The 27,335-nt window shown below is 44.8% G+C and overlaps 1 protein-coding gene and 1 pseudogene across 3 annotated transcripts in view; both read left to right on the top strand.

The window, feature by feature from the left end:
- Positions 1 to 27,335, top strand: part of Ston2 (stonin 2) — a 149,494-nt gene that overhangs the window by 36,745 nt on the left and 85,414 nt on the right. For all 3 annotated transcript variants that reach the window (XM_063261953.1, XM_063261952.1, NM_001135874.1), the window contains one exon: positions 1,209 to 1,484. In XM_063261953.1, coding sequence (XP_063118023.1) covers positions 1,209 to 1,484 — 276 coding nt within the window. The remainder of the gene's footprint in view (positions 1 to 1,208; positions 1,485 to 27,335) is intronic.
- Acp1-ps3 (acid phosphatase 1, pseudogene 3) lies at positions 7,301 to 16,508 on the top strand (annotated as a pseudogene).

Here is a 27,335-nt window from a genome sequence, read left to right as displayed (position 1 = left end):
GTGAGTAGAGACCTTGAGAGAGAGAGAGAGAGAGAGAGAGAGAGAGAGAGGAAGAACATGAAGTTGAGTGAGTAGAGACCGAGAGAGAGAGAGAGAGAGAGAGAGAGAGAGGAAGAACATGAAGTTGAGTGAGTAGAGACCTTGAGAGAGAGAGAGAGAGAGAGAGAGAGAGAGAAGAACATGAAGTTGAGTGAGTAGAGACCTTGAGAGAGAGAGAGAGAGAGAAAGAGAGAGAGAGAGAGAGAGGAAGAACATGAAGTTGAGTGAGTAGAGACCTTGGGAAGATCTGGAAGAGTTTTGTACCTAGTGCCTACAGAGAACTAGTTTGTCCAGAGTTTGAAATTTTATATTTTATTTTATTTTATTTATTTTGGCGCAGAAGGAAACTGTACTGTCTGCCATAGACCCCACCCCACTATTCCATACTGCTTCTCATTTGTCCCACTCAGCTCAGGAATATTTCCTGCTTGACCTCTTGCTGCCATTTGCATGTGTGGCTCTCAAACAAGGCATAGACACTGAGATTAAATATAATGGGCAAGGGCTGGGGAGATAGCTTAGCTGATAAAGTACCAGCTGTGCGAGCATTAGAACCTGAATCTGGGCTCCAGCACCCACACAAAGTAGCCAACAGCACACGGCTGCTGCCCCAGCATGGAGAGTGTGGAGGTAGAGATAGGCAGGTCCCTGGGCTCACTGACCAGCCAGTCCTGTCAAGCAGATGAGCTCCGGGTTCAGGGGAAGACCCTGGCTCAAAGTGAGGTGGAGGTAATTGAGAACGGCATCTCAGTATTGACATCCAGCCTCTACGAGTGCACACAGTATGCACTGGCTAGTGTACCCCCTCACGTGTAGACACTGACTACATCACCCCCAAAAGTAGAGAACAATGAAGGAAAACAACTGATGGCCTCCATCCCCCCTTTCCCACCCTTGAACACATAGCATAAATATACACCACATACACTCGTATGCACATAAGTAAATACAATAAGGGGGATTGTTTTTCCTCAGTCGCCTTGGATAGTGACTGGAAACAAATGAGAGTACAGGCTTTGAACGTTCTTAGGGACACAGCTCTTTAGCATGGAGATGGATTGGCACAGCCATTTTATCTTCCAATGAGGAAGATACACATCCTTTCCCCTGGGGAGACATCCTCTTAGGCATCCTTCTTGGGTAATGGTAGTGTTTGGTATCTGCCGTAGGGGGCACTGAAGAGCACTTCCCAGGATTGTCATCTTCCTCAGACCGGTCTGAGAGCTCCTCTGGGGAGAATCATGCAGTGGACGAAGGCTCGCAGGACCTTTCACACTCTGAGCAGGATGACTCCTCTGAAAAGATGGGCCTCATCTCTGAAGCAGCCTCCCCTCCGGGGAGCCCTGTGCAGCCCACACCTGATCTGGCCTCAGCCATCAGCAACTGGGTCCAGTTTGAAGATGACACACCCTGGAGCAACACCTCAGCACCGCACAAGGAGACAGGTGAGCCGGGAAGGAAGTTGAGGGGGTTCTGGTTTGGTACCGGCTCTGGAGTGCCCTTTCCATAAGAGGTCTGTGAGACTTCTGGGGTTCAATGTTTTTCTGAGCTCCAGATCCTAGAACCACAAAGGAGAGCCATGACCTCCCTCCCAGCCCTTTTAACTTTACGACAGGGCTTTGCTTGAAATAAGCACGTAAAACAGCATGTGTGCCCTTTCTTGGTCATTAGCAGAGTGTTGACCCCGGCCCTGGCTATCGATTTGTCTGCATGAATACTTATATATTTGCTCTGTTAGGAATTAGAATTACATTTAGTCAGTTCCTGTACTGTAAGTTCTAGACACTTAGACATGGACGGTTCTCTAGTGTGACCCACTCGCCATCTCTAAACAAAGACAGATTTTTTTTAAGGCTTTAATTTGATTTTATAATTGGCAGAATGTGATGTTCAGCAATAAAAGAACAGATGTAAACCAGCATTTTACGTTTATCATCTTCTTTACTTATATCACCTTAGACAAAAGGCGAAGAAGCAATTTTCTTTTTAGTGTACTTTTTTCCTGTAGAAGTGTTCAACTTACATAAAGTAAGTAAGATCTCAATTCTTTTTTTTCTCCATCTTTATTAAATTGGGTATTTCTTATTTACATTTCAATTGTTATTCCCTTTCCCAGATTCCAGGCCAACATCCCCCCAACCCCTCCCCCTCCCCTTCTATATGGGTGTTCCCCTCCCCATCCTCTCCCCATTACACTCCCTTCCCTCAACAATCACGTTCACTGGGAGTTCAGTCTTGGCAGGACCCAGGGCTTCCCCTTCCACTGGTGCTCTTACTAGGCTATTCATTGCTACCTATGAGGTTGGAGCCCAGGATCAGTCCATGTATAGTCTTTGGATAGTGGCTTAGACCCTGGAAGCTCTGGTTGGTTGGCATTGTTGTTCATATGGGGTCTCGAGCCCCTTCAAGCTCTTTCAGTCCTTTCTCTGATTCCTTCAACGGGGGTCCCATTCTCAGTTCAATGGTTTGCTGCTGGCATTCGCCTATGTATTTGTTGTATTCTGGCTGTGTCTCTCAGGTTCCTGTCAGTCTGCACTTCTTTGCTTCATCCATCTTGTCTAATTGGATGGCTGTATATGTATGGGCCACATGTGGGGCAGGCTCTGAATGGGTGTTCCTTCTGCCTCTGTTCTAAACTTTGCCTCCCTATCCCCTCCTAAGGGTATTCTTGTTCCCCTTTTAAAGGAGTGAAGCATTCACATTTTGGTCATCCTTCTTGAGTTTCATGTGTTCTGTGCATTTAGGATAATTCGAGCATTTGGGCTAATATCCACTTATCAATGAGTGCATACCATGTGTGTTTTTCTGTGATTGGGTTACCTCACTCAGGATGATATTCAAAGACAGATTTATACTCGAGACCTTTGGACTCAGAATCCTCAGAGGAGAAGATTGTCATAAAAAGTAGAGCTCCTGTTTCACTGCAGTCTAATTACCGCAAGCTTTTCACTATGAAGCTCGTTCACCTGATTACGTGACCATTTACTGTGCTCCAGCACACCAAAGGCTGGATAATCCTGGGATGCTAGTGGCCCTTTACTCGCAGCTGTGACAAATTACCACACATTTGGTGGCTTAAATAATGTGTGCTGATCACCGGTGATCCTGCCTTTCAGTAATCCTGAATGGTGTTTCATTTTCGAGATTCTAGGCAAGAATCCATTTCCTGGCCCTCTAGCCATCCACATTCTTTGACCTGGGATCTCTTCCTCTGTCTCCAACACCAGAACTATAGCACTGTTCTGTGCCATTGTTCTGAAGTGACATCTTCCTGGTGCTCCCCTCTTCCATTGTTAAAAACTCCTGTGGTTACACTGGGCTTATATGAACAGTAACTCTATCTTAATGTCTCAGTCAGTGTTGTATTGCTGTGAAGAGACGCCATACCACAGCAACTCTTACAAAGGACCACATTTAGCTGAGACTGTCGTCCAGGTCATTATTGTCCTGAGAGGAAGCACGGCAGTGCACAGGTAGACATGGTGCTCCAGAGGTAGCCGAGAGTTCTACACTCAGATTAGCAGTCAGTAGGAAGTAGAAAGAGAGACACTGGGCCTGGCTTGAAAAACTGAAACCCCAAATCCCACCCCCACTGACACACTCCTGGGTCACACCTCCAAATCCTTGTCCAGTGGTGCCACTCCTTAACGACCAAGCATCTAAATCTATGAGGGCCATTCTTACTCAAACCACCACACTCACGTTCACATAAGCATATCTGCTGAATCCCTTTGCCATGTAAGGTAATAAATCCTCAGGTCCTGGGATTTAGGAAGATATCCTATGTACGGAAGTGGAGGATGTTGTCCTCTCTTCTACAGAGTCAGAAAGGTAGGCTTGGTGTGTTTTTCTGTTGAAGGGTTAAATAATTTGGTAGGTTTTTTGTTTTTTTTTTTAAACTATGATCTGAAGTCAGACCTAGTTGTAGAGCTTGGAGAAATTTAGTAAGACCCTGTCAAAAAAAAAAAAAAAAAAACAAAACACACACACACACACACACACACAAAACAAACAACAACAACAACAAAAAATTTAAAGGCTTGGTGTGGTAGAATTACCCATACATAGCTCTACATGTCCTGAGCGTGCTTCTAGTCCCAACTACTTGAAACTGAATGATCACTTGTGCCCTGGAGTTTGAGGCAAAGTTAGGCAGCATGGTAAGAACCTGTGGTGGTTTGAACTAAAGCTGTCCCCAACAGGCTCAGGAAACTTGGCCTTGCCAGTTTGGTGGTGCCGTTTGGGGTGGAGCCCTAGGAGCCAGAGCCTTGCAGGAGGAAGTACATAAGGGTCAGGGTGGCTCTGAGAGTTCATAGCCTCATCCACCTCCAGTTTGTTCTCTCTACTCCCTTCACGAGGACGGAAGTGTGATCTCTTGGTTTCTGGCTCTGCCTCTGCTAACCTGCCATCACCACCATTATGGATTCTACCCCTCTGGGACTGTAAGCGGGAATAGACCAAAATAAGCTTTCCTCCCTAAGTTGCCCTTGATGGTCGTGTTTATTACAGCAACAGAAAACTAGCTAATGCAGACCATCTCTAAAAATAATTCTCTTCTTGGAAGACCAGAGGACCTGGGTTTGAATCCCAGCCACTACATCGACAGCTCGCATCAGCCTGTAACTCAAGTTCCAGGGGAATCTAATGCCTTTCCCTAGCTTTCTTAGGCAATGCATGCATGTGGTTCACAAGACACATGCACATAAAATAAAATCAAGTTGAGTTTTAAAAGAATATATAAAATACAATTCTGCCATATAACACATTTTCGTTCGTTTTGATAAAATACCTCACACACTCTGATGTACTTTGTAATAGTTAATCGGCAGATTTTTCGGTGATTTGTTGATAATTGAGCCTTAACACTCAAAGCAGTGTGATGATGTGACAGATCCAGACTGTTTCAGTCTGGCTGGAGAGAGGGGCGGTGACCCTTACTGATCATCTGACACCGGCTCTCCATTCTACGTGGCAGGAAAATTAGGGAACACAGGTGCTGTGGTTCGAGTGTTTTGTCTCTCCAGGATTCATGTGGAAATCTAATCCTCACTGTGTTGGTATTTTGGGGTCTGTGGGAGGTGACTAGTTCACCTTGAGTGGAACCTTTGTGAACGGGATCCCTACCCTTATAAAAGAGACTTGAGGGAGCAGGTGCCTCCTCCTATTACAGTGCTTAACTTTCCGCCATGTAATGACATAGCTGCCCTCTGCACCCTCACCAAGTCCTAATCTGGTGTCCTCATCCTGGCCTTCCCAGCGTCCCAACCCTCAAGGATTACGTTTATATGCTTTGTAAGTTACCCAAACCACAGTATCATTATCGAAGCAAGGACAGAAAAGCCAATCACATGAATCTGTACAAAACTGTGGTTATTGTTATTATTTAGTTTTATAGACAGGGTCTCATGTAGCCCAGGCTAGCCTTTAACTTTCTATGTACCTCAGGCTTACTAGGCTTGACCTTCTGGTCCTCCTGCCTCCAACTTCAAAATAGTGAGATTATAGATGAGTACCACCAAACCAGGCTGTGTTTTGTTGGGTTGTTTGTCTGTTTGGTGTGGTTTTTCTGTGTATCCCTCTCTGTCCTGGAACTAGGTCTATAGGCCAGGCTGGCCTACCTCTTACTCCAGAGTGCTTGGATTAAAGACATTGTCTTAGTTAGGGTTTCACTGTTGTGAAGAGACACCACAACTAAGGCAATTCTTATAAAAGAAAACATTTAAATGGGGCTGGTTTACAGCTTCAGAGGTTTACTCCATTATCACCATGGTGGGAGCATGGCAGTGTCCAGGCAGACATGGCGCTAGAGAAGGAATGGAGAGTTCTACATCTTGGTAAAGGCAGGCGAAGGGGTCTGTGTCACTGGATTAGCTTGAGACTGGGAGACCTTAAAGCCTGCTTCTTACAACAAGGCCACACCTTCTAATAGTGCCACTCCCTATGGGCCAAGCACTCACAGAGAATCTGTGCAGGCCGTTCCTATTCAAACCACCACTGCCTGGCTAAGCCTGGCTGGTCTGTACTCTCTGTGCTCTCACTATATCATCTGATATACGTTATCTTTATGTTATCATCTAAGGAAGGTATGGGTATTCGTCCATGTTTCTGTGAGGACACTGGGGCAGGTAGGGGTTGAGAATTTCCTTGAGGCTATAGGCTAAGAAGTGACCGAAGAAAGCCTTAACACCTGGCGCGCTGGCCTGGAGACCTTGGAGCAGCCAGAGCTGAGCTGTGGTGTTCCCTCACTCTTCCTCTTCCCTATACCCGAGGCGAGGGAAAGTAAGGGCTGGGAGGTAATGGGTGGGTAGGACGAACAGATCACAGATGAGCATCCGGATTCTTTCACATCTTGTTCAGACCTAACCTTTAGCCGCTAACTACTGAAGACTGTTCACATGACAGATGGGTCCCCTTGCCTCAACTCTTCACTACTTCCTTTTACAAAAGTCATTTGAAGATGCAGGAAGCCAGCAGTTCAAGGTCACCCCAAAATTAAAAACAGCATCTTTTGCCAAGTGGCGGCGGCAGCGGTACACACAGTAATCCCAGCACTTGGGAGGCAGAGGCAGGCGGATCTTTGAGTTCAAGGCTAGTTTGGTCTACAGAGTGGGTTTTTAGGACAGCCAGGGCTACACAGAGAAACTCTGTCTCAAAAAAGAAAAACAGCCAAACTCTAAACCTATCCTACCTGACCCGTGAGAGGACACACTAAATAAAAGGCTGCAGGGTTCGTTCTTATCACACAAACCATCCTCTACCATGTGGGCGTACTGCCCTTGGGCTTCCTCCCTCGGACTGCATCTAACAAGAAGGAAGGCAGGTGGTGCTCAGTAAGAGCAAGTGGGCTTCTGTCCACTCAGGGTGGATAACAGAGACGTTCCACAGGTTACACAGGTGTTCTGGAAGCTGGTGGGGAGCTCAGCTTAAATGGCAAGCATGTGGATCGATTGTCGTGTTAACAATACCGTGCGTGCACCTGCAGGCATCATGCAGGCACAGCCTGTATTAGTACCGGGAGCTCCTTCACAGTGCTGGAGGCATGGTGACACTTCTTGCACTCACTGCTGTCTGCTCCATGATTTTGGTCACACTGAATTTTATGATCTCCTAGGCTAAATAGCAGTACCCAAAGGCGACAGGTTTTACTACCTTTAACCTGCGAATGCTATCTTATCCGGAGAAGGAACTCCAGCAGATATAACTCACTTAAAGACTTCAAGAGGAGGTCGAGGGCCCTAAATACAGCCACTGCATCCTTAGGTGAGGAAGGCTTTGCCCACACTGAACAGACAGAGTGGAGAAAATGGAGCAGAGGGCATGATGTTGCTGCCCTTAAAGGCAATGCGATAAAAACCCAGCTGAGGACTGCCAGCATCCACCAGAAGCCAGAGGGGGCAAGGAAGACGGTCTTCCTTCGAGCCTTTTGGAGGGATAGCGGTCCTGCTAACACTAAAACATAGTGTTTCTGACTTCTGATCTCCAGCCTCTATAACCATGTGAAAATAAATTGTCATTATTTTAAGCTACTGATTTTGTGATAATTTATTACAGCAACCACAGGAAGTTCATCCACTAAACTTCATATTCCTAAAGTATAAACGTTTGTATAAGGCTGAGAGTGAGTCAGGACGGGCCAGGGAGATCAGTAATGGCACAAGCCACCATCACTTATTCATCTGAGCACGCCCTCGCTGCAGATCTGCTAGGTGTGGACATTCAAAGACACAGCGCCGTGATCAGAACTTAACAGAAAGCCACTCAGCTTCCTCTGAGTCTTCTGGTAGGGACGCAGCTTGTGCCCCAGTGATGTCTCCTGCCCTTTCCCGTTGATAATCGACCACATGTGTTTCCATGTGTGTCTGCCAACTACTTCATGTCTCTTTCTTGTTGTCCTTGTTAATGTTTTACAGTTCATGGTAGCTAAGAACCTGGACTTGTCTCTGAGGAGGTAAGGGAACCGGTGGGTGTTGGGAGAGATCGTTTGCTGCAGTTGTCTGAGAGCTTCATTTTACAGCCAAGACCCAGCTGCTATGGCTTGTGAAGTATTCAACAAAATTCAAAGCACTCTCCCTTGTCAGTTATCAGTTCCTGTTGGGGCATCTCCAGACTTCTTACTCTGTTTGCTTGGGACCAGTGGTGACTACTTAGAAAGTAGGTCACAGGTAGGTCATTAGCATCCAGAAAATCAATGGCTATCTCATTGATTTTCAGGGTCACTTGGCAGCGTAGAAATATTTTCTCTGTTTCTCACTTATCTTCCTCAAAATGCTTTTGCTCAAGTAATTAGTTCTAATTATTCAGATTCTGAATCTCATAATTCAGCTCTAGATCCCAGGAAAAAATTCTAACACTTGTATTCTTTATCATCGTCAACATCATCGTCATCATCATTATTTGTGGGGAAGGCACACAAGTGCAATAAATAGCCCATGCATAGAGGTTAAGGAACATCTTTCAGAAGAAGAGCTCCTTCTCTTCTTCCCCTGTGAACTATGGGTATTGAACCCTGGTCATTAAGCTTTCATGACAACTGCTTTTACCTGCTAAACCATCTCACTGACCAACAAGTAAGATTTTTTTTTCAGACTAGGAAATATGTAAATGAGACAGAGGGGCTGTAGAGATGGCTCAGCGAATAAGAGCACTGACTGCTCTCCCAGAGGACCTGAGTTCAATTCCCAGCACCCACGGGGGGGTGGGGGGTGGCTCACAACTGTTTGTAACTCCAGTTCTATGAGAATCCAATGTCCTCTTCTGACGTTCTCTGCATGCAAATGTTGCACAAATATACACACAGGCAAAATATTTATGCACAGGGGTTGGAAGAAGAACAATGTTTGATATGTATATTAAACATAAAAATGTTGGGGTCTCTGGTGAAATATGTAACATGCAGACTGCCTCATCATGCAGGTGTAAAGTTCAGCCATGGAAAGGGGAAAGTAATTTTGGCTGTTTTGTTTTAGCCTACCTTGCAGCCAGATCATTAATACGTACTTAATTTATTCCCCATGTCTTATTTGATGACCCTAAATCCCCAAGACTCTAGAATAAGATGTCTCTGAGTCAAGGGGAAAATGTGTCTATTGGTATTTGTGCCACAGCACTTAATTGTGGTCATTGAGTTATGTGTCTTGGCCTAAGAGAATTTGGTAAGAATTTAGTAATTTGAGAGAAGGAAGCAGTCCTGATAGAGTTGTCCCTAGCGGTCCTTTCTACAAGAGAAGTGAAGCCTATTCTAGCTAGCTGCTTAATATCTAAAGATTCTGGCTTGCCAAGAGGAGCTGGGAAAGCAAGGGAGGGCAGACACACCAAGGGAAAATGCTATCTGGGAACCTCCTTTCCTTTCCCAGATTCTTTGAAGTCTTTTTGGCAGAGGAGAGAGAAGAAAATAAATGAAGATCTCCACCTAAGAGAGAAGCCAAGGGGCTTTGGCCTCCAGCCTGGAAAAGGAATGTTCTGATTGCCCCAATTAAAATGCAAGGCGGCTGTGGGCACAGTGGAGTTAGGGACAAAGAGACAGTCCCTAATGGTAGATCTTTTATTTTTATAACATTAAAATGGAAAGAGCCTCGCCCTGGGGAGTTTAGAGAAGCAAGGGAGTTGTTGGCTCACCTCAACTATCCGGTCACTTATTTCATTGTTCACCGAAGCATGCCAACAGTGACTGGACAGCTAGGGGCAGCACCTGATGTGGGTACTGCTCCTGAAATGCTTAAATCCATCAATGGAAGGCCCTCCTCTTAGAGTGCTAACTAGGGCAGGAGCTGAAGGGAATAAAATCCCCTTGTGGCTGGCCCAGAAAAAGGAGACACATTATTTCCTCTCGAGAAACTCGTTGGAGCTTGGGGAGCATGTGCATGGCCTGAGGCTCTGTCCCCAACACTGCACTAAACAAATACAAATGAAAAAGGAGGCCCTTTTATTACCATACATAGATGAAAGGGAGAGAGCTGGCATTCAACTCTTGGGATGTGAGATCTGAGGGTTGTAGAAGGAAGAGACCAACAAGATGATTCCCCTGGACTTCACCCCATGATGACCCCTGGAATGTGTTGGAGGACAGATATAGGGTTCCTCTCTGACTTAATGAGACTCTTCAGAGATGGGCCATCTTGATAAATGTTTGATATCAGAACTTTAGATGCCAAATACTCAAAGGCTTCTTTGTCACAGAACACTGTTCACACCTCAGTTTCTGTATGTCCTGTTCTATATACTGTTATATGTGCTGGAGAGATGGCTTAGCATTTAAGAACACTGACTGTTCTTCCAGAGGACCAGGGTTCAATTCCTAGCACCCACATAGTGGCTTACAGTCATCTGTATGTCTAATTCCAGAGTGTCTCATGTCCTCTTCTGACATGGGCACTAGGAACACGTACATACTTACAGACATATATGCATAAAGTAAATAAAATGGAATGAAACTTAAAAAGAATTTAACTGAAAACTAGTTTCCTGAGCCCTAAGCTTGCTCCTCAGACATTCTACTATGCCTTGAGTAGAGCCAAGGGATAAAACAAATGAGCAAAGAAACTTCTAGACAATCTGTTTAAATTTGAGTCTTACTAGTGTTTCTTTAAGGAGAAAGTTTTTGACAATAGAACAAAAAACGCTGTTGATTTGTTCACACTGAGCTTGTTCCCAACTTTTTGTAGCTACCAAAAGTTTGACTGACTTAATGAGGTTTCACTTGGCTTTAAAGTTCCACGCAAAGAATGTAGCAGTCAGCTTTACCTATCACCTACAGTCTTCATAAAGGTTCTTCATAAGCCAAAATCAATTTTGCCCATGTGCAAAGTGCACGTCCGAGCTGTGATTGAAAATGCTGACAGATTGACTAAAAGAGCACAGTTCACCCTCAAATTTTTAGGAAGGATATGAAGGCACAGTTATTAGCACAGACTTCCTGCCCCCTCACCATCCTGCGTGCTGACCTTCGTCCACGGGCATGGCAGTTCTACCGGAATCTGGGCTGAATTGAACCCATTATGCAGATACTGCAGGATATGCGTAATTAAAAACATATCTCAAAACCCTTTCATTTCCGGAACATTTGTCCCACAGCCCAAGAGAAACACTAATATTCCCTTATCCTTCACATGTCCTCCCTAGAAGCTTGGGCTGAGGCCCTCCCATTGTGTCTGTGGAAGCTAATTACTTGGGGCCAGAGAAAGAGCCATTTGTTTGGGGGGAGGGGGATGAGAGATGATGTCAGCCATATAAGAAAGAGGCAAGAGAGATTTCATCTTGAAGACCAGCCCAGTGGTTCATTCTGGCTACTGGGGGTGGGTGGTGGGTAGGGCTGAAAATGCAGACATGCATATGTATTTCCCCCTCAACAGAGGCAGTCTTATTTTCTTAGTACCTTGAATTGTTCTTTGCTTCTAGATGTAATTGATGACCTTTCCAGAGGACATACCCAGGAATACATTTCATCAGAGTGGGTTCTGCCCCGTCACCACTTAGCCACCCTTGCTGTTTTAGACTCTGTTCTCTGTGCTCTTTCCTCTACCCAGAGGCTCTTCCTCCAACATTTCACACAAAATTCTATGTAAGTGAGGCCTCCTTGGGGAGACTGAGAGCACTCCACACCCTACCCTCAAGTTAGCTTTTCCCTGGAAACTCACCAACTGAGTGTAGTCATATATTTATCCCTTCACTTTCTTTGTATTTAGTTGGTTTCTTGATGAAGTCAAGTTGTGGTTGTCAAGAAACAGCTGCTCCTCTCTGCTCTGCTTTGTTTTCTGACAGGACACATTCAGCCCAGGCTAGCATCAGTCTCTCTATGTAGTTGAAGATGGTCTTGAACTCCTGATCCTCATGCCTCTGCTTCCCCAATGCTGAGATTACAGGTATCCACTTTATGTGGTGCTGGGATTGAACCCAGAGCTATGTGCATGCTAGGCAAATATCCTACCACAGAGCTACCCCCGAAGCCTTGTAAACAGCTTTGATATAGCAAAGACATTAAGAGTGGTGCTTAGGAAAGGGACAATATACACATGAGGCATGGGTAGCCGGCTTCTCAAGAGAGGACTGGTTTAATGTGCTCTCTTTTTGTCTCTCTACCCAATAGAATAAAGAACTTCATTTATTCTAAAAAACTAATTTATTCTCTATCCTAGAATGTGCTATGTGCACTCAGAAGCTTACTTAGTACCTTTTTGTTTACTGAACAAAGACAGAGGAGCAGCATGTATGAAACCTACTGTGGACTGTGTGAATGACTCCAGCAATGGGGCTAATGAGCCTTTAGGTAGACCACAGAGATGGCTTCCTTAGTGAAGTCAGACGTCACTGTTGTCATTGTTTCCACCATCACCATTCCCCACCACCATCACCATCCCCACCACCATCACCACCACCACCACCATCACCATCACCATCACCACCACCATCACCATCCCCACTGTAGTTGTTATTGTTTTCTTTCTCCATCCTTCCTCCCCCCCTCCTCTACTTCCTTCTCTTTTTTCTTCTTCTTCAACAAAGTAGTCAAGGAAATTATACCAACATGTTGTCCTCATGCCCTGATTATCATTGTTTCATCATTTTCCAGCATCGCCATATACCTGAGGGGTGTGTGTGTGTGTGTGTGTGTGTGTGTGTGTGTGTGTACCCATAGTAATCACCTCAGTGGATCCTGAGAGGGGAAGTGAGGCAGGAAGGAAGGGCCGGGAGTGAAAAAGACCTCGGGTGGCGGTGACAGGGAAGAGAACAGACTCACGGGAGGCAACTTCAGTGAGACAGCTCATTTAATAGGGGGAACAAAGGTTACTTAAACCTTTGGGGTGTAGGTAGGAGTTTTTGGAGTGAGGGCCAGGGTACTGGGGATGCCTCACTTGCATAAGGATGAATTCCAGGTGCTGCCAGACATGACCTTATAAGGGGAGAGGTAGTTTAATCTGACTACTAGACTATCTGACCTCCTCTGGGGACAAAGGTAAGGGTGCAGGGGTTCATGTACCCCCCAACATAGGCCCAGGGCAGGGGCAGCAATACTACTACTACCAGTCTCAGGACAGGATTTCTGGGGTTTGGATACACCTTGACCCACTCTAGTGCCAGGCCAGTTCCTCCAGTCCCACTGTTCCCCAACCACCCCCAACCCAGTGTGTGTGTGTGTGTGTGTGTGTGTGTGTGTGTGTGTGTGAGAGAGAGAGAGAGAGAGAGAGAGAGAGAGAGAGAGAGAGAGCGCTCACTCGAGCATTCACACAACTACTTAACATATGCTATCTTGCCTAGCAGGGGAAAACTTTCTAAAGGTGATTTTTCCTATCTCTTTAAACATTAAAATATTAACATCCCAGTAGCCTCTTACAGAGAATACGTTAGCTCATCGAGCAGAATCTGTGGCCTGTCTTGCCATCTGTGCAACACAAAACAGAATAAACTACCTGGGCATGCTCATTAAGCTAGTGCATTCACGTACATCATATTTAGATGTTGGGAACACCATCATGAGACAGCTGGACACAGAGTCCCTGCTCTCCCTTGGTTGTGCTTACCTAACAGTTATACAATCCGTTACTGATGGGGTGTGCTGGTTTGAATGTAATTGGCCCCCAAGGCCCATGGGAAGGAACTATTAGGAGGTGTGGCTTTGTTAGAGGAAGTGTGTCACTGTGGGGATAGGCTTTGAGGTGTGCCATGTTCAGTATGATACATAGTCTCTCCTGGCTGCCTTCAGATCCAGATGTAGAACTCTAACTCTCAGCTCCTTCTCCAGCACCATGCCTGCCTGCAAGATGCCATGCTTCCCACCATGATGATAATAGACCGAATCTCTGAAATTGTAAGCCAGCCCTAATGAAATGTTTTGCTTTGCAAGAGATGGTGTGGTCATGGTGTCCCTTCACAGCAATAAAACCCTAAGACAATGGGGGGGGGGCTATCTGGGAATGAACAGAAGCTCCCCTGAACCAGTGATGGGGACAGGTGCCATTTTGAAGTAGCAGGAAAGTCACCAATGAGGAAGGCATTTGTATCTATTTTATATCAATGGCTGAATTCTCAGCATTGAAAAAAGAGTCACATGTAGCCCTTGTGCTTAGATGTAAGGTACAAATAAAGGACACAATATCAAAACACAGGTCAATATTTAACCTTTTATTCCACCCAAGACCCCCAATGGAGAAGACAAATACTGCATCAACTGTATCAAGTGTATTAGCTGACAGCTTATAAATTAATTAATATTTAACCAGCGCCACTTTCAGCTTTCATCTGCAAGTCACTATTCAAGGTACAGCCAGTGTTCCTGCCCCTTGGAGCCTGAGTTCTGCTAAGGGACCACACCCACGCCAGGAAGGATGAACGGGTAGAGAGTGTGTTAAGTCATGTTTTAAGTTGGAAGGAGTGGGAGATGAGGCAAAAGAAAGGCATGCAGGAGGGAAGCTGTGCAGCTTTGGAGGCCAGAGAGCTGGTTTGAAGAAGGAATCGTGAGTGAGGAGTTCAGGGAAGCAAAGGGGTAGGTGCTGCTGAAATGTCGGAGTTGGCCTTGTAAGAAGCAGGACCGATGTGAGAAAAAAGAGAACAGCCAGGCAGGAGAAGCAGAGCTTCAGGCATGTAGATCTGTGGACAGGATGAGGAGGGTTTGGACTTCCTGTGGGTGAGATAGAAGCCATTGAAGGGTTTTGAGAAGAGGCATGAGCCAATAGGTAGCTATAAAATACCAAGGCTCTCCATGTAAGATTTACATAACCTTGGGTTCCTCTGCACTGTGTCTTAGATGCAGGGGGAGGACCCACCCCTCTATGAGGATATATATCACTACTGATGGGGAAGGGAGAGGCATTTTCTTCAGTGGTGGGTGTAGCCACTGGTAAGGTAACCATGTTCCTGTAAACAAGCCCTCAGCCATACACCTAAACAGCTAATAAAATGCATAGAGCTATGCACACATATACGACGAGGTGGGGGAGAGGTCATGGAATTTACCAGATGGAATTAGTTGAAAAGAAGGGAATTAGCTCTGGGCACCAGGGTCTGCACCGAAACATGGCAGAGGTTGGGTCCAAGTCAATGCTGTTCGTGTGTCTCAGTAACATTTGCCGGTCACTCATTGCAGAAGCAGTGTTCAGAAAATTGGTTACTGATGAAAAGGTTTCAGATAACTGGGCCAAGGACAGCAGCGCTGTTTCCGACTAGAGCAGTGGCCCCCAGACCTAAGAGCTGTGAGCTGCCTGAGAAATCAGGGCATTAGGACAGCCCATAAGGTAAGACAGTTTATGAGGGAAGACTTTGTCACAGTCGATTATACACCGTGTATGGATGAAAGCAATCTGAGATTTGAGTAGAAAAAGTGGTCAAGTAAAAAACTGCAAAGCTAAAATTGGGCCACTTGGAGCCATGATCCACAGACACAGCTCATTACTGAAGATCCCTGTCATGGCAATGGCTCTGACTTGGAGCTGGTGTGCCAGCAATGCCTTAGGTGCTGCAAGGCCTTCCTGGAGAAGACTCACTAGCCAGTCCTAACCATCACCATTGAGCAACTCACTCATCAGCGCTGTGCCCAAGGCAGTCCTTAGCCCCACACCCCACCTCTCCCTTCAGCTGACTTAGTCTAAGTAGGTGGGAATCAGGCATGTGTTCAGAAGGATAAAAACATTTGAGTCAGACAGTTTGAGGTGTGGCTAAGTATTCTTAGCTAAATCCCTGACCTTGCCATAATTACAAAACAGCAGAACAAGCAGCTATGGAACAAAAGAAAACCCAATAAAGTAAGAATGACCTACAAGGTCCAGGTCAACCTCCGAGCCCAGCGAGCCTGGGTAGTCTGGTCTAACTGGAGTGTGAGCCTGGCCAGCACCCAGTGCACTGTTTGCTTGCCTTACACCTCTCTATTCTAGACTCTTATTGTGACAATATCTCCATCCACCCATGGCAGCCTTCCATTTAACACTGGGAGAGTTTAAACCCAGGCACACTGAGGGGATTCAGGTGTTTGAGAGAGGAGAAACGGGATGTGATGATGGGCCTGGAACTCCAGCAGGCTGTCCTGGACTGAAAGATAAACAAATAATAACAGATGGGAGCAACAGATTAGTAAAGTTAACACCTTCAGTCTTACGTGGTTTTTTTTTTTTTTTTTTTTTTTATTAACTTGAGTATTTCTTATATACATTTCGAGTGTTATTCCCTTTCCCGGTTTCCGGGCAAACATCCCCCTCCCCCCTCCCCTTCCTTATGGGTGTTCCCCTCCCAACCCTCCCACCATTGCCGCCCTCCCCCCATAGACTAGTTCACTGGGGGTTCAGTCTTAGCAGGACCCAGGGCTTCCCCTTCCACTGGTGCTCTTACTAGGATATTCATTGCTGCCTATGGGGTCAGAGTCCAGGGTCAGTCCATGTATAGTCTTTAGGTAGTGGCTTAGTCCCTGGAAGCTCTGGTTGCTTGGCATTGTTGTACTTTTGGGGTCTCGAGCCCCTTCAAGCTCTTCCAGTTCTTTCTCTGATTCCTTCAATAGGGGACCTATTCTCAGTTCAGTGGTTTGCTGCTGGCATTCGCCTCTGTATTTGCTGTATTCTGGCTGTGTCTCTCAGGAGCGATCTACATCCGGCTCCTGTCGGTCTGCACTTCTTTGCTTCATCCATCTAGTCCAATTGGGTGGCTGTATATGTATGGGCCAAATGTGGGACAGGCTCTGAATGGGTGTTCCTTCAGTCTCTGTTTTAATCTTTGCCTCTCCCTTCCCTGCCAAGGGTATTCTTTTTCCTCATTTAAAGAAGGAGTGAAGCATTCACATTTTGATCATCCGTCTTGAGTTTCGTTTGTTCTAGGGATCTAGGGTAATTCAAGCATTTGGGCTAATAGCCACTTATCAATGAGTGCATACCATGTATGTCTTTCTGTGATTGGGTTAGTTCACTCAGGATGATATTTTCCAGTTCCAACCATTTGCCTACGAATTTCATAAACTCGTTGTTTTTGATAGCTGAGTAGTATTCCATTGTGTAGATGTACCACATTTTCTGTATCCATTCCTCTGTTGAAGGGCATCTGGGTTCTTTCCATTTTCTGGCTATTATAAATAAGGCTGCGATGAACATAGTGGAGCACGTGTCTCTTTTATATGTTGAGGCATCTTTTGGGTATATGCCCAAGAGAGGTATAGCTGGATCCTCAGGCAGTTCAATGTCCAATTTTCTGAGGAACCTCCAGACTGATTTCCAGAATGGTTTTACCAGTCTGCAATCCCACCAACAATGGAGGAGTGTTCCTCTTTCTCCACAACCTCGCCAGCATCTGCTGTCACCTGAGTTTTTGATCTTAGCCAATCGCACTGGTGTGAGGTGAAATCTCAGGGTTGTTTTGATTTGCATTTCCCTTATGACTAAAGATGTTGAACATTTCTTTAGGTGTTTCTCAGCCATTCGGCATTCCTCAGCTGTGAATTCTTTGTTTAGCTCTGAACCCCATTTTTTAATAGGGTTATTTGTTTCCCTGCGGTCTAACTTCTTGAGTTCTTTGTATATTTTGGATATAAGGCCTCTATCTGTTGTAGGGTTGGTAAAGATCTTTTCCCAATCTGTTGGTTGCCGTTTTGTCCTAACCACAGTGTCCTTTGCCTTACAGAAGCTTTGCAGTTTTATGAGATCCCATTTGTCAATTCTTGATCTTAGAGCATAAGCCATTGGTGTTTTGTTCAGGAAATTTTTTCCAGTGCCCATATGTTCCAGATGCTTCCCTAGTTTTTCTTCTATTAGTTTGAGTGTGTCTGGTTTGATGTGGAGGTCCTTGATCCACTTGGACTTAAGCTTTGTACAGGGTGATAAGCATGGATCGATCTGCATTCTTCTACATGTTGCCCTCCAGTTGAACCAGCACCATTTGCTGAAAATGCTATCTTTTTTCCATTGGATGGTTTTGGCTCCTTTGTCAAAAATCAAGTGCCCATAGGTGTGTGGGTTCATTTCTGGGTCTTCAATTCTATTCCATTGGTCTATCTGTCTGTCTCTGTACCAATACCATGCAGTTTTTATCACTATTGCTCTGTAATACTGCTTGAGTTCAGGGATAGTGATTCCCCCTGAAGTCCTTTTATTGTTGAGGATAGCTTTAGCTATCCTGGGTTTTTTGTTATTCCAGATGAATTTGCAAATTGTTCTGTCTAACTCTTTGAAGAATTGGATTGGTATTTTGATGGGGATTGCATTGAATCTGTAGATTGCTTTTGGTAAAATGGCCATTTTTACTATATTAATCCTGCCAATCCATGAGCATGGGAGATCTTTCCATCTTCTGAGGTCTTCTTCAATTTCTTTCTTCAGTGTCTTGAAGTTCTTATTGTACAGATCTTTTACTTGCTTGGTTAAAGTCACACCGAGGTACTTTATATTATTTGGGTCTATTATGAAGGGTGTCGTTTCCCTAATTTCTTTCTCGGCTTGTTTCTCTTTTGTATAGAGGAAGGCAACTGATTTATTTGAGTTAATTTTATACCCAGCCACTTTGCTGAAGTTGTTTATCAGCTTTAGTAGTTCTCTGGTGGAACTTTTGGGATCACTTAAATATACTATCATATCATCTGCAAATAGTGATATTTTGACCTCTTCTTTTCCGATCTGTATCCCTTTGATCTCCTTTTGTTGTCTGATTGCTCTGGCTAGAACTTCAAGAACTATATTGAATAAGTAGGGAGAGAGTGGGCAGCCTTGTCTAGTCCCTGATTTTAGTGGGATTGCTTCAAGTTTCTCTCCATTTAGTTTAATGTTAGCAACTGGTTTGCTGTATATGGCTTTTACTATGTTTAGGTATGGGCCTTGAATTCCTATTCTTTCCAGGACTTTTATCATGAAGGGGTGTTGAATTTTGTCAAATGCTTTCTCAGCATCTAATGAAATGATCATGTGGTTCTGTTCTTTCAGTTTGTTTATATGATGGATCACGTTGATGGTTTTCCGTATATTAAACCATCCCTGCATGCCTGGGATGAAGCCTACTTGATCATGGTGGATGATTGTTTTGATGTGCTCTTGGATTCGGTTTGCCAGAATTTTATTGAGTATTTTTGCGTCGATATTCATAAGGGAAATTGGTCTGAAGTTCTCTTTCTTTGTTGTGTCTTTGTGTGCTTTAGGTATAAGAGTAATTGTAGATTCGTAGAAGGAATTCGGTAGGGCTCCATCTGTTTCAATTTTGTGGAATAGTTTGGATAATATTGGTATGAGGTCTTCTATGAAGGTTTGATAGAATTCTGCACTAAACCCATCTGGACCTGGGCTCTTTTTGGTTGGGAGACCTTTAATGACTGCTTCTATTTCCTTAGGAGTTATGGGGTTGTTTAACTGGTTTATCTGTTCCTGATTTAACTTCGATACCTGGTATCTGTCTAGGAAATTGTCCATTTCCTGAAGATTTTCAAATTTTGTTGAATATAGGTTTTTATAGTAAGATCTGATGATTTTTTGAATTTCCTCTGAATCTGTAGTTATGTCTCCCTTTTCATTTCTGATTTTGTTAATTTGGACGCACTCTCTGTGTCCTCTCGTTAGTCTGGCTAAGGGTTTATCTATCTTGTTGATTTTCTCAAAGAACCAACTTTTGGTCCTGTTGATTCTTTCTATGGTCCTTTTTGTTTCTACTTGGTTGATTTCAGCTCTGAGTTTGATTATTTCCTGCCTTCTACTCCTCCTGGGTGTATTTGCTTCTTTTTGTTCTAGAGCTTTTAGGTGTGCTGTCAAGCTGCTGACATATGCTCTTTCCTGTTTCTTTCTGCAGGCACTCAGCGCTATGAGTTTTCCTCTTAGCACAGCTTTCATTGTGTCCCATAAGTTTGAGTATGTTGTATCTTCATTTTCATTAAATTCTAAAAAGTTTTTAATTTCTTTCTTTATTTCTTCCTTGACCAGGTTATCATTGAGTAGAGCATTGTTCAATTTCCACGTATATGTGGGCATTCTTCCCTTATTGTTATTGAAGACCAGTTTTAGGCCGTGGTGGTCCGATAGCACGCATGGGATTATTTCTATCTTTCTGTACCTGTTGAGGCCCGTTTTTTGACCAATTATATGGTCAATTTTGGAGAAAGTACCATGAGGAGCTGAGAAGAAGGTATATCCTTTTGCTTTAGGATAGAATGTTCTATAAATATCCGTTAAGTCCATTTGGCTCATGACTTCTCTTAGTCTGTCGACATCACTGTTTAATTTCTGTTTCCATGATCTGTCCATTGATGAGAGTGGGGTGTTGAAATCTCCCACTATTATTGTGTGAGGTGTAATGTGTGTTTTGAGCTTTAGTAAGGTTTCTTTTACGTATGTAGGTGCCCTTGTATTTGGGGCATAGATATTTAGGATTGAGAGTTCATCTTGGTGGATTTTTCCTTTGATGAATATGAAGTGTCCTTCCTTATCTTTTTTGATGACTTTTAGTTGGAAATTGATTTTATTTGATATTAGAATGGCTACTCCAGCTTGCTTCTTCTGACCATTTGCTTGGAAAGTTGTTTTCCAGCCTTTCACTCTGAGGTAGTGTCTGTCTTTGTCTCTGAGGTGTGTTTCCTGTAGGCAGCAGAATGCAGGGTCCTCGTTGCGTATCCAGTTTGTTAATCTATGTCTTTTTATTGGGGAGTTGAGGCCATTGATATTGAGAGATATTAAGGAATAGTGATTATTGTTTCCCTTTATATTCATATTTGGATGTGAGGTTATGTTTGTGTGCTTTCATTCTCTTTGTTTTGTTGCCAAGACGATTAGTTTCTTGCTTCTTCTAGGGTATAGCTTGCCTCCTTATGTTGGGCTTTACCATTTATTATCCTTTGTAGTGCTGGATTTGTAGAAAGATATTGTGTAAATTTGGTTTTGTCATGGAATATCTTGGTTTCTCCATCAATGTTAATTGCGAGTTTTGCTGGATACAGTAACCTGGGCTGGCATTTGTGTTCTCTTAGGGTCTGTATGACATCAGTCCAGGATCTTCTGGCCTTCATAGTTTCTGGCGAGAAGTCTGGTGTGATTCTGATAGGTCTCCCTTTATATGTTACTTGACCTTTTTCCCTTACTGCTTTTAATATTCTTTCTTTATTTTGTGCGTTTGGTGTTTTGACAATTATGTGACGGGAGGTGTTTCTTTTCTGGTCCAATCTATTTGGAGTTCTGTAGGCTTCTTGTATGCCTATGGGTATCTCTTTTTTTAGGTTAGGGAAGTTTTCTTCTATGATTTTGTTGAAGATATTTACTGGTCCTTTGAGCTGGGAGTCTTCACTCTCTTCTATACCTATTATCCTTAGGTTTGATCTTCTCATTGAGTCCTGGATTTCCTGTATGTTTTGGACCAGTAGCTTTTTCCGCTTTACATTATCTTTGACAGTTGAGTCAATGATTTCTATGGAATCTTCTGCTCCTGAGATTCTCTCTTCCATCTCTTGTATTCTGTTGGTGAAGCTTGTATCTACAGCTCCTTGTCTCTTCTTTTGGTTTTCTATATCCAGGGTTGTTTCCATGTGTTCTTTCTTGATTGCTTCTATTTCCATTTTTAATTCCTTCATCTGTTTGATTGTGTTTTCCTGGAATTCTTTCAGGGATTTTTGCCATTCCTCTCTGTAGGCCTCTACTTGTTTATTAATGATTTCCTGTGTTTCCCTAAGTGTGTTCATGTCTTTCTTGAAGTCCTCCAGCATCATGATCAAATATGATTTTGAAACTAGATCTTGCTTTTCTGGTGTGTTTGGATATTCCATGTTTGTTTTGGCGGGAGAATTGGGCTCCGATGATGGCATGCAGTCTTGGTTTCTGTTGCTTGGGTTCCTGCGCTTGCCTCTCGCCATCAGATTATCTCTAGTGTTACTTTGTTCTGCTATTTCTGACAGTGGCTAGACTGACCTATAAGCCTGTGTGTCAGGAGTGCTGTAGACCTGTTTTCCTCTCTTTCAGTCAGTTATGGGGACAGTGTGTTCTGCTTTCCGGCGTGTAGTTTTTCCTCTCTACAGGTCTTCAGCTGTTCCTGTGGGCCTGTGTCTTGAGTTCACCAGGCAGCTTTCTTGCAGCAGAAAATTTGGTCTTACCTGTGGTCCCGAGGCTCAGGTTCGCTCGTGGGGTGCTGCCCAGGGGCTCTCTGCAGAGGCAGCAACCAGGAAGACCTGTGCCGCCCCTTCCGGGAGCTTCAGTGCACCAGGGTTCCAGATGGTCTTTGGCTTTTTCCTCTGGCGTCCGAGATGTGTGTGCAGGGAGCAGTCTCTTCTGGTTTCCCAGGCTTGTCTGCCTCTCTGAAGGTTTAGCTCTCCCTCCCACGGGATTTGGGTGCAGAGAACTGTTTATCCGGTCTGTTTCTTTCAGGTTCCGGCGGTGTCTCAGGCGCAGAAGTCCTGCCGCTCCTGGGCCCTCCCCCACGGGAGCCCAGAGGCCTTATACAGTTTCCTCTTGGGCCAGGGATGTGGGCAGGGGTGAGCAGTGTTGGTGGTCTTCCGCTCTGCAGCCTCAGGAGTGCCCACCTGACCAGGCGGTTGTGTCTCTCTCTCACCGGGTCTGGGAGCAGAGAGCTGCTGCGGGCCGGGATCCGCGGGTGTGGGCCTTACGTGGTTTTTATGTAGTTTTTTTTGAGCTTTGCTCCTATTCGAGCCACTTTGCTTCTTTAAAGTGTGCTTGAATAGCAGTGTGTGTTTGTAAGTGTTCTCTCATCAACATTTTACAAAGTTACAGGCAAGCATGAGTAATTTTAGTGTATTTTCAGAAAATGGACCTCAAATTTATATGGATGTATGTCAGGATTGTGAATTAAACTGGGACATTATCAAATACAACTAAAATACAAAAGAAGGGGTGGGGGGAGTAGCCTGTGTGGGACGGGAGCGAGGAGGAGAGAGGGCGAATATAATCTGAACGCATTATGTATATGTTTGAGATGTGATAATGAAACCCATTATACTGTATAGCTAATATATGCTAATTAAAATAAAACCTCTGTGGCCTGCTCTAGTGTGGCAGCTGAGAAGGGTGTGGCTGGACATACTAGAGAGGCTGTCAACGCATCCCCCAAACTGATCTAGACAAGCATGTGGTGGCTGGGTCAGCATGGAGAGAGCTAGAACGAGCCAGATTCCATAGCTTTTGAAAGTAGGCCTTGACAGAATTGATGCTGAACCAAAAAGGAAATGAATTGAGGTCGACATGAGTTTTATCCTGGGCAGCTTAAAGGATGACGGAGGTGTCTAGAAGGGAGAGCAGTAATTCAGTTTGAGGCACATAAGGTTAGAGATCTGATGGAGATTTCAACTAGACTGTAGCGCACAGATACACTGAATGGCAGCTACCGCCCTTTAATCTGTTTCAAGTACTTCCGTTGTGTGTCAGTGACATGATACCCCAGTGAGGGGTTTATTCTTTTTGGCTCCATTTTACAAGTGAGGAAGTGGAAGCCACAGATGAATTAATCCACTTTCCCCAGGCTGCAAGGCTGGCCCATGCTGTGAATGGGGCATCTGGATTCGGGGCCCTTGTTCTCAGCCTTGGGAAAGAGCAGGGGCAGAGTCCGGTCTTTCTTTTCTTTTATTCTTCGCTGTGCGGATGTGTCTGAGAAGCATCATCATGGCAGCCTGCTCAGTTCTGGCTGGCTCGGGCATCAAAGGTCTGGCCCTGGGAGAAGAGCCATGTAGCTCAGCACAGGGCATTCTTTTCATTTCATTTCCCCTGGCCTCAGGACATTCAGCTAACAACCTGGGTAAAATAGACCATTCCAGATTCTGATGCTGGTGAATGAATAGAGGGTACAGGACCAAATGGGAACCGTGTGTGAGCTACAAGGGCCTGCCCTCCCCCACAGGCCAGGCTATTCTTAATTTATCTTTCAAAGGAAATATGGGTGTTTTCACTTATAAAGGTAAAGATAAGTACTGAAATCAGAGTTCTTGATATGTGGGTTTAGTAAGTCTCATTTACAGTTGAATAAACACAAGCAGATGGCTTTTTAAGTATATTAAAGTATAAAGAACAGCACAAGGTGTCACCCCTTTAATAAGCAGAGTGTTACCAACATCCCAGAGGCCTGTGATTCCCTGCTAGCCGCAGCCTCCTCCACCACAGCCCCTCCCTGAGCTGCTTCCCGCCCCCAAGCCTCGTGGTAACAACTGCATTACTCATCCTTATACCTTCTTTGGACGGCTTTCCGACCGACACATCCATCAAGGAGAATGTGATTTAATTTAGTCTGGTTCTGAACTTTGCAAAAATAGAATAATGCTGGAGTTAGTGTTTTGTGACTTTAACATAGTATCTGCAAGACCCGCCTCCCTCTTCACTAGAGCCGGAATCTCTTCTGTGTCTCTTGCTGTGCTTTCCGCTGTGATTATGGCATTACACAGCAGGTCATTCATCAGGCTACTGATGGACACGCGAGTCCTCTCTACTGCCAGCTTTTAGCAAAGCGCTTCTGTGAACGTCCTCTTTTTTTTTTTTTTTTTTTTTTTTTTATCTTTGCTTTGAGACACTGATCTCATAAGTGGGTCTCGAGTCCCTTACGTGGCCAAGGATGATGCTGAATTTTTTAAAAACAATATCCTTATGAATTCTTTGAGAATATCATGCAGTGTATTTTGGTCCTATTTATCCTACTTCCCCTACGCCTTCCAGATCCACCCTCAACTCCCTACCCACCCGATTTTGAGTATTCATCTCCTCCTCCTCCTCCTCCTCCCCTTCCTCCTCCTCCTCCTCTTCCTCCTCCTCCTCCTCTTCCTCCTCCTCCTCCTCCTCCTCCTCCTCCTCCTCCTCCTCCTCCTCCTCCTCCTTCTTCTCCTCCTCCAAGTAGCCATCAAATAAATGCCAGTAGCTTCCTTCTCTGCTGGTGGTGAGATTTTATCCCCAGATCTTTCTTCCCCTTAATGCTGGGCTTTCGTCTGGACTGAGCTTGTACACACTCATAGTCTCTGTGAGTTCCTGTGTATTCACCCTGCTGTGCCTGTAAGGGTTCATGAGTCACCAAAAAAATGATACCCTGTACTTAAATAGTATGTAAATGCCAAGTGTTTATTCTGCAGAAGTCCAGCACACTGGGGTCTCCCATTACCAAGATAGAGAGACAACCAAGTGAGCTTGCAGGCCTGATTTAAAGCACATTAGGGGATTCCAGGGGTAGGTGGGCTTTGTTTTTTACTCTTATCTCTAGGCATTCCAGAATCATTACCAGGGCACAGTGGCTGGAAACTGTTACTGAGGAATCCCAGGGTAGGTGGGTTTTGTCTTCCTCTATCTCTAAGGAGATTCCATTACTGGGGCATGGGGCATTGTCCTTGCTTTAGGCCAAGTGGTGGGGCAGTTTTCTGGTGGCAGGGCAGTTTCTGACTGGCTGCCTGAAGCCTGGGTGTTTAGGCCTAATCTCCTGAACTGCCCATTTGAAGCCTGTCATGGAGTCAACCTGTCTCATTAGTGCCCAGAAAACCTTTTCCTCGAAGTTACTCGTCCCTTCTTCCTCCAAAATCCCCGAGTCTTAGGGGTAGAAGTATGATAGATACATTCTGTTTAAGGGCCAAACACTCTGCAGTCTCTTATTCTCAGCAACTTAGCTAGCTAGAGCTTCTGTGTGGCTTGGCCTCCACTGCAAGGGAACTGCTCTCTGAGGGCTGAGAGATTCACTGCTCTGAAGTTTTGGATCAGATTGCGTACATGGTGCCAGGCAGCAGGGTGGCTCAAGTGGGTGGGTGCTGAGCCCAGCTATGGTCCTGGTAGAGACAGAGTGACTTGGTTCCTGCCCCTGGGTCAGGGCCCTGTGTGAGCCTCCACAAGTGTCATTGGCTGCTGTGGGTGTAAGGCTTGTTTGTGTAGTAATGTACTCATTTTTCTGGAACCAAGCTGAGCAGTGGAGGACTCTTCCCTTCTGAGGAATGACCTCCCTGACTCCATGATAATTAGAGTCCAGGAGTCAAGGGTGTGGCTATGTCTCAGTAAAATGGTAAACACTGGGATCTTCAAGTTGGCCCTTAAGGCTCTGGGAAAGGATTCTAAATACATGAGCTTGAAAATATATAATTTCTCAACTGTGCAAGAAATAAGGATGCAATATGAATTATATGAGGGGCTTCATGAACCTAAAGGAACAAAGGCAGATACAAGGGCAGGCAGGTTCCTCAGTTCAAGGTCAGCCTGGGGGACACAGTAAGTCCAGGCCCTGGTGTGGTAGAAATGGTAATTTTAGGGGAGAGTCTCAGCCAACTAGCTTATGGTTTTAACAAAAGCAAACAGATCTCTGAATTCTTGTGCAATGTTAGGGGGAAAAAGTCTGCTTGCTGTCTCCTAAGATTCAAAGGGCTGGAGTCCTGGGATGCTGATTCATAAGAAAATCAAAAGGGAACCTATAATAAATAACTGAATTATGTGTAAATAAGAAACTGGGCTTTCGGTCTGCCTGAGATGGGCTAACAGAAAGCCATAGTGACTCTTCTTTAGAATTTTTTCTAGTGAGAACAGAGCTGTCTGGAGATCTCTAGACAGCAAAAACAGCTCTTCAGTAATTTTTCTGACAGGATTTCTGACTTGGTTGGAAGGTCCAATAAAATTTTTTTTATAGCAGTTCTTCTGACTTTGTCAGAAAACCCATGAGCTAACTAGATAGCTTTTAGAATTTTTACTAGCAGAGAGAATGTAAGGGTTCATGATTCGCCAAAAAATGATAACCCGGACTCAAATAGTATGTAAATGCAAAGAGTGTTTTATTCTAGAAGTCCAGCGTGCTGGGGTCTCCCACTACCAGAATAGAGAGACAGCCAAGTGAGCTCACAGGCCTGACTTAAAGCAAGTTAGGGGATTCCAGGGGTAGGTTACCTCTGTGTTAACCTGACGGTCCACCTCTACAGACATTCCATTACCGGGAGTGTGGGGCTGGAAACTGCTGCTGAACCATTGTCCTTGCCTCAGGCCATTTGGTGGGGTAGCTTCTGGTGCCTGGACTTCCCCAGTCCTGAACTGACAATTTGAAGCCTGTCATGGAGTCAGCCTAATCTTCTCAAGAGCTGGCTCAACCAGAGAGTTTTTACAATAGCAAGAAAATGCTGTCTAGGGTGGAGCAGAACATACTCGCTCTCTGTCTCTCTCTGTGTCTCTGTCTCTCTCTGTGTGTCTCTGTCTCTGTCTCTGTCTCTGTCTCTCTCTCTCTCTCTCTCTCTCTCTCTCTCTCTCTCTCTCTCTCTCTCTAGGAGGGAGAAGCACAATCTGGAAAGCCATCTCAGCAGAACCTAGGCCTCCAGCTTGGACCCACAATTTGATTTCTAGTTGTTTGTTTTCAACGCTTCCAAACACCCCTTCTTCAGAACCCCCTCCATGCCAAGGCTGGTCCTTGGCAGCTGGGGTGGCTGACTT

Source organism: Rattus norvegicus, chromosome 6 (genome assembly GCF_036323735.1).
Source record: "Rattus norvegicus strain BN/NHsdMcwi chromosome 6, GRCr8, whole genome shotgun sequence".
Taxonomy (NCBI): Eukaryota; Metazoa; Chordata; class Mammalia; order Rodentia; family Muridae; genus Rattus; species Rattus norvegicus.
Note: the sequence above shows the minus strand (reverse complement) of the source record. Positions and strands in the feature narration are given on the sequence as shown.